A 7,781-nucleotide genomic window follows, 5' to 3' on the forward strand; every position below is an offset into this window, starting at 1 on the left:
TAAACCATCGCGCGGATAGACTACCGTCAATGAGAGGTTATATTGTTATATGGTTTCGCGCTCAAAGTCCTATCCGTCAGTCGTCCATTCCACTGACAGCCTGATGAATGTTAACAGAGGACCCCCCTGCGATCACCGCGAGTTTCACGCGTAGGCGTCGAAGATACGGTCGTGATTTACAGCTGTTGTCGACGAACGAGATTTTCGACAAGTTTTGCCTCCAACGTTTACAATGATCGAAGAAATGAGCGGTCCCAGCCTCGAGCCCCCTTTATCTCGACGCTCGTGGAAACCGAGGCCCCAAACCGACAAGAAGCGATGCAGTTATAAAGCAATAAATTGTTTACGATGTTGTGTATCCTTGTGGATGGAACAGCAGGGTGCCTCGCCACAGTGAAACAACAGTAAAATCGCTTATTGACGATTTGTATGTAAATGGTTGGAAATCGTGGTTGCCTGCGCGGGCCTTCGTCATTTACGCGAGATTTGATCGCTGTGCGAGTATGTCGCGAGCTAACGCGCGCAATAACTATCATGAGGACATGAAATGAATTGTGTGTATGTACTAGAAATAGCGATAAACGAAATTACGATGGTAAATATGGATATTTTTATTTATTTATTTATTTATTTTTCTTATTTTATACCGCTTACTATTCGTAATGATAAAGAAGTTATTTTACTTTTTTGGTTGTAATTGGTGAGAAAAATTAAGACGATAAATTGTGTATGTACTAGAAATAGCGATAAACGAAATTACAATGGTAAATATTTTTATTTATTTATTTATTTATTTTTCTTATTTCATACCGCTTACTACTCGTAATAATAAAGAAGTTATTTTACTTTTTTGATTGTAATTGGTGAGAAAAATTAAGACGATAAATTGGCGAGGGATATATTTTTGAATGAATTTTTGAAAGGGAAGATATATACGTATATTTAACTGGAAGGCGGGCTAGAGGGCGTTCCAACGCCTCCAAATTAGTGTGCGGATACTACTGGATGTGCGTGGTTGGAAATTTACGATTCTGGACTGGACAAGTTTCTGAAATAGAGTACGACTTCGAGGATCGATGATCTCGTTGAGATATCTTGTGTTCAATGTTTGTTCAATCGAGTAGACTTGAGATCTATTTACAAAATATCGAATTAAAGCTGTAACTTTATGAGATTTGTCAAGAGAATTTTACACGTGTACATAAGTGTCGTTTAAAATAGACGTTAGTGTAAGAAACAGTGGTAAGAAATGATGATAATAGTAGAACTAAAAATAAATATTAATAACAACTCACCACGCGTATCATCCAGTTCAAAACAAAAGCGGCTGTAGAATAATGCGTGCCATAGTGGAACGGCGGTATACTGTCGTGCTCCCAACTTTGAAAGCGTTCCTCGAAGTAAGCTCTTCTGCTTGGATTCAACGCACCAATTGGCTGAAAAAAAAAAGGAATAAAATTTAATTCACAATTGCAGACATTATATATTCTCATACATGTGTATTTTGTACCTTTGATAAATCACGATAGTTGCTAGGTAGACTGAGATCGAGCTCCTTCGTCTCGTAATTAGTCAACACCCAAGGGAACACCGGATACTGGTTCAAATCGTTATAAGTTCGTCCTGAAACGTAAAACTCGTACTTAACTTATCGTCCCCTTAATTAATTCTGTTTCTTAGTTTGATAGCTTAACATATCTAAGCGTACAAAAGAACCTCAACTGAGATTTATTATCAAAAATTGATAAATAGAAAAGATATGTTATCCAATTGCAACACCAAACTACAATAAACTTTAATTATAAACTAATATAATATAAATCCAAACGCGAAAAATTCAAGAAACGATAATAATAAACCCCCGCTGAAATGATTTAAACATCATTTACGACGTAACCGCAGAGATATCACAGAGATCCATCCACCCCGTAGCAAAAACAGAAATTCCTCGTTTAAACGATGCCAAAAATAAAGAAGGCGTCGTTGGGCCCTTCCTTTTAACGCACATAATCACCGGCCTAATTTTTTTTGCCCCGGTCACTCTTCTTCCCTCGCGCCACCCTCGCGCCATAACGAACGATAAAAAGAGGAGGATAGAGTAGAATGGATGCACATACTCCCTCTAATTCTATTTTTACGAAATGCATGGGACGACTCCGTTCCGTTCATTGGGGTACGAGGTGCTCCGTTTAGTAAGCGCATAACTCAGGCCGTGACGGCTAATCGTTCCTGAAATTGTCACTTCTGGAGAGGCCCTGCTCTTCCACCCCCTCCTCTTAGAATCCCGTTCCAAGATGCATTAGTGACGGCAGCGCGGCTGCAAGCTTGACTTCGTCTAATCTCCTCCCCTGTCGCTAATTAAAACCCGTCAGCAAGTTTGTCAGGCGAAGTCTACTACTACCTCCGCCACTACCCTCCCACCCCTCTTCGTGTCGGATCGTTTACAAACGTTTAATTCGCGCTACTTGGTCTACTCGCTCTTTGCCTGTCGACATCCGCGGCGTGAACATTATCTTCCTCATCGATCAGAATTTTTCTTGTTTTGATTATGCTTCTCCTTTTTTCGTGTTAATACGCGTGTTTTCGCAAGTATAGAGATATATTATAGAGCATCGAATAACTGCTAATTAATTACATAAAGTTTTTACTTGAAGTAACTTTAATATATTCAATTTTGGTTGAATAGATATTAAATTTCGAGTTATAGCACAGTATTATTTACTAAAGAAGGAAATCTTATGACAAAGATATAGAAGAAAAACTTCGAATCTAAATTTGCAGTCGAATATCGTTCCATTTTCCTGTCTTCCAACAACCAACCATCTTTTTTCTTTTTTTTAATTCAACTCAAACACGCCCAATGAAAATAATAATCTCTCAGACTCAAATGTTATTCTTGTCATTCTAACGTACATGCAAGAATAATTAGAATTCGAAAAGAGAATTCCTAAGAGTGCACTCGCGAGCGAGAGCAAAAGGACGAGCGAGCGAAAAGTGGAAGGGGGGAGGAAGGAAGGAAGGAAGGAAGAAAGGAGAGAGAGAGGGAGAGACTCGTCGGCGGAGTCGGCGCGCACAAGCCTCGGCTACAATGCGTCGTAAATCGTGACGCTGCACGACCGTCGGTTGGACGTAAATAATAGTAAGGCCGTTATGCATCAAAGTGATTATTAATGGTAGCGTCGCGGTGAGTGAGCGCTCTCAGAACTCTTCCCGACACCGGAATGCCCGCGACACGCGCCCCCTCGTCCTCCCCGCCATCCCTTAGCCCTTGCTTTTTTACCTAACCCTCCGCCAACGGGACAACGTTATAATAAGTGGTGGTGGCCGCGACGACGAGAGAGCCTCGTTTTTAACTCGCCACTCGACGCGTGATTTAAAGGGACGCGGATCTCCGGGAGAAAAATTGGCAGGAAGTCCTGCGAAATGTTTTCCAATCTTAAGACTACTCGACTCGTTACGCTCGTTGAATCTGATTTGCGGAGGAGGATTTTCTTATCGAAGTATTCAAGATTAGAGTTGGATCGTAGAACGAGTTAAATATTTCTAATTTTCTTTTCAGAATGATGTTTAACTATCAGCATATAGCCGGTTCCTTTATGATCAGAATTGTTTATTAATTTTTTTAAAATTTTGTCATATTGTAGTTAATATAATAGTTAAAGATAAATTAAAAGTAAAAACTATACTTTTTTTTTAACATAATGAAAATTTTTCTTAAATGGAGATAACGAACGATACAAATCTAATAATTTAATTTTTTGTAAATATTTTTATTCGTTTACCAAAACACGAGAATCTTCGTAAGAATTCAATTGCTATAACTATAAGAATCAGTACATTGTGGTTATTCGAAGAACGTTTTCTCGTCCCGCAACAAATCGGCGATTAAAACAAGTATAAATACCTCGGAACATAAACGGAAAGTAGGTACAATCCTCGAGAAACCTGAAACCTTCGAACATGCATTCCACCAACGTGAACGTCCGTTACTTCCAATGCAAAATTTAAACGATACAATCGTAACTGCCTATTGTTCGATCGAGACCCAAGGAATATATATTTTCAGACCGATGCAAGGAAAAAAAATAAAATACTTTACATACTTATTTATTTTCTAAAGTATAAATAGGAATATAAAATATATTCGATAAAAGAAAAAACTTTCTTTTTGTTTATTTTGCGTACAAAAATCAATCAAAATAATTTAAACATATCATCAAAAATTCTGCTCATACACTACTAAAATATCAATCAAAATAATTCAAACCTATATCACTCGTAAATCTCAGAAACTAAAAAATTCTTCATACTTTTTCTTCCAAAGCCCCTCCTATCTCAAAATCTCCGCAACACCTCCGTCTAACCTCGCATTATCCAACGCTCTTATTAAACTCTCCTCTACACAAACGAATTAAAAAAAGAAAAAAAGAAAGAAAGAAAGAAAAGAAAAGAAAAAATTCTGAAGCGAACAATTAATTAAAGAAACTCTCCCCATCGGAAAGAACGCCGATGGACCCGGTGGCGGCGTACACCCACGCGAACCGGCTCGCATCAGGACACGCAGCCTATCATATTTACATCGGCCCTACTGTCATTAATTTTTAATAAACCGATGCGACCGAGAGCAAATAAACAAGCGGATCGCGATGCGGGAGCCTGAGGACCGGTTCGTTTTCGCAACGTGTACCCCCGCCGGGCCTTGCCCAATTGCGTCCTCCGCCTCCTCGTCCTCCTCGTCCCTTCCAAAGATCGTTGCACCCCGTCGACGATCTATTTATTCGCGCAATTAATATATAACGCTCGTAAATACACCCGGATTTATACGCCTGCGGCGTATAGCGGCGTCTCTCGTCGATTCACGCGAATAATTACGCGTTTGTGGTGATGATCTTTGTCATTAAGAGGACAATTTTGCAATCGTGGATGCGAGTTCTGTATTTGTGTAATAATGATCGAGATTATGGATATATCAATTTATATATATATCAGGGATCATCTTCTGTTTGGGCGAGATTGATACTGATTTGGAACATCTTCCAAGCATATACGAGGATAAAATAATATCCTGGAATTTGAAATTTATTTTAAACTTGTAAAGAAGAAATTCGTAAATAGATTTTTCTCTTCGATGAATTTTCTTCCGTAATCGAAATGTTTCGAAACTCTTCAAATCCTATTCTCTCTTCCTTCTTTTAATCATAATTAATTGCACAGAAATCCAACTCCTCTAATTACGGATATTTTTTCCCCTAAACGCGACAATGTCCTCAGGCTACTCCACCCTTGCCGCTTCCCAAACGAAACATCACACCAAACACCACACCACGCCCTCTGCAACGTTTTATAAAATCCATCGAAACGGCTGATCAATGTGATCCAGTAGAAAAAAAAAAAGAAAAGAAGGTAAGGGGTCCAACGTCTCGAGTTTCGTGATTTAGCCCGCGATTCGAGCGCACAAAAGGGGCGGTCGATATTAAACCGACGAAGAAACAAAGGTACGGACTCTCATTCCGCGTGGGGAAGAGCGAAGAACGACGACGGTCCCTCGGGAGAGGATTACCGGGGCCCACGAGACGGGGATTACTACGTATGGGGTGGCTAACGGAACACCGAGCTGATTGAGAACATCCCTAATACGCCGCGACAGATTCCATCCGGCCGTGTGCGGCCATAGATGTTCCCCTCTTGCTCTGCCCCGTCTTCGACCACCGTCTGTCTCGTTCTAGCTCGCTCTGTAACGCGGCGACGCGACCATCCGCAGACATCGCATTTTCCTTCCGCAAATCGTAAGCCGATATGATTTTTTACCCGTCGTACAACCCCCTTTTGAACATCGTTATTGTGTTGAAGAGAAAATATGGAAGCATTTCGTAGTCGAATGGAGTATTTTGTTTAATAGGAAGAGGATATATTATATTTTTGGCGATAATTTTTGACACGTGAAATAAGGTATCGAATATTGATGGAAATCTTTTTATGTAAAGAATATAGCATTATGGATGATATTGATAAATGAATTTGGAAATGAATATGCTTTAAATGAAGAATGACATATTGAGTATTATAAAATTCAGTCGAAAGAAATTAGTGATAATATGCTTTCATGATAAGAGATATAATATTTATGAGAACATATATGGAACACGAATTTTATATCTTAAATGTAATTCTTGATTTAAAAATTATCAAGATCGATAAGCGAAAGGGAAAAAATTTGAACGAATTTTTACTTACCAGCAATGGTATTTAAGAACATGAGATACTCGAAATTTGATATTTCTCTTCGCTGCCATTTCTGCGTCATATTGGAGCTCCTCATTAATTGTCTGGGCGACATCATTGACGCTCTCCTGCAAGAATAATGTTTATGTTGATTCACTTTATTAAAAAAGACGTATGTTAATTAAAATCGTGCCAATTCTTAATGATTAATTCTACTGATAATAATTTTGAATGAAATGGAAATCATCAATGACACGTTATTATCCTGGCGATTATTATTCGTCTAGTTATCGTGCAAATGATGTCAAGATCGATATATAACAATTTTTATTTTTTTTATTTACGATTTTAACGCTGATACAGATAAATTAATATTTGTTTCATCGATTCATCGAAATTGCAAATATACGATCGACAATTCAGTTCTCAATATTCGATTTAAAGATTATTATTAAATATCGAGTATTTTCATAAAATTTTCTTGATATATTAAATGTATCGTGATATTGATTGAGAATTACAAGAATTCTTATTCATAGTTTATTAATTTAGTTAATATTTATGAATTGATTATAATCATGATTTTAATAATAAATATTATAAAATATATAATTAAAGATATATATTAACAAGAATGAGTTTTGTTTCTCTATTCAGAATTATTTGTAAATAATCTTGGATTCATAAATTTTAATTATTATATTTTAATTCCTTCCCTTTTTTCATCATTCTCTTCGAAAGATTTAATAATCTCTCGTTTATTTACATTTTCAATGTTTTACGTCCATTTTTAGTTTCATGGCAATCCACAATTTCTTTATAAATTTGTATACAAAGATGATATCAATCGCGAAAAAATAAGTAAGCTGAACTGGAAAATCGTCAAAAGATAATTGCAATCGAGTTTTATGAACCAATTGTGAGGACAATCGAATATGAATTCAGTGAAAGCTGTTTACACGAGGCCTGTTGCTTTACGTTCGCGCCATAAAATTCAGCGAGCGCGTTTTACGAACACGGTCATCGCTGATTTAGGATTTATACGAGAGACTTTAATGGACGATATACAGTGGATGACATTAAAGGAGGAAACCATCTGACCATAGCCGGATGTATAAATTCTGACATGGTTGCGTGCATCGTCAACAAATCTCATGGAACTATAAGAATTTTTCATCTAACGTGGAATAATGAATCGCGCGTTTTTTTTCGATGCACGAAAAAGTAAAACAATCTTTCAAAGCTCGAAAAAAAACTTTGAAATGGAACTCGAAAATTTACAAACCTTTAATCAAAAAAATTTCAAACCTATTTTTTTCAAAAACCTATCAACTCTTTTACACTTTCATTCATTACCAATTCATTAATACAATTCTCAAATTAAAGAAAATTCCAATTATTCTTAAATGCAAATAGAAATTTTCCGCTTTTCTCTCTTCTTATTCTACATTTTTCTTAGTTTTAATTTTTCAATACAACTTTCGAATCAAAAGAATTCCTAGATTATCTAAATAAAAATTTTCATCCACGTTTTCTCTCTCTCTTTCTCTCTTTCTCTC

General features: G+C 37.0%; 1 protein-coding gene across 1 annotated transcript in view; it reads right to left on the bottom strand.

Moving 5' to 3' along the window:
• Nucleotides 1–7,781, bottom strand: part of LOC102677882 (neurobeachin) — a 240,681-nt gene that overhangs the window by 6,034 nt on the left and 226,866 nt on the right. Inside the window, exons 40-42 of the mRNA XM_031509250.1 lie at nt 6,235–6,350; nt 1,511–1,623; nt 1,296–1,436 (exon numbers count right to left, since the gene is read on the bottom strand). Of these exons, the coding sequence (XP_031365110.1) occupies nt 1,296–1,436; nt 1,511–1,623; nt 6,235–6,350 (370 nt within the window). The remainder of the gene's footprint in view (nt 1–1,295; nt 1,437–1,510; nt 1,624–6,234; nt 6,351–7,781) is intronic.

Source organism: Apis dorsata, unplaced genomic scaffold, assembly GCF_000469605.1.
Source record: "Apis dorsata unplaced genomic scaffold, Apis dorsata 1.3 scaffold_133, whole genome shotgun sequence".
Taxonomy (NCBI): Eukaryota; Metazoa; Arthropoda; class Insecta; order Hymenoptera; family Apidae; genus Apis; species Apis dorsata.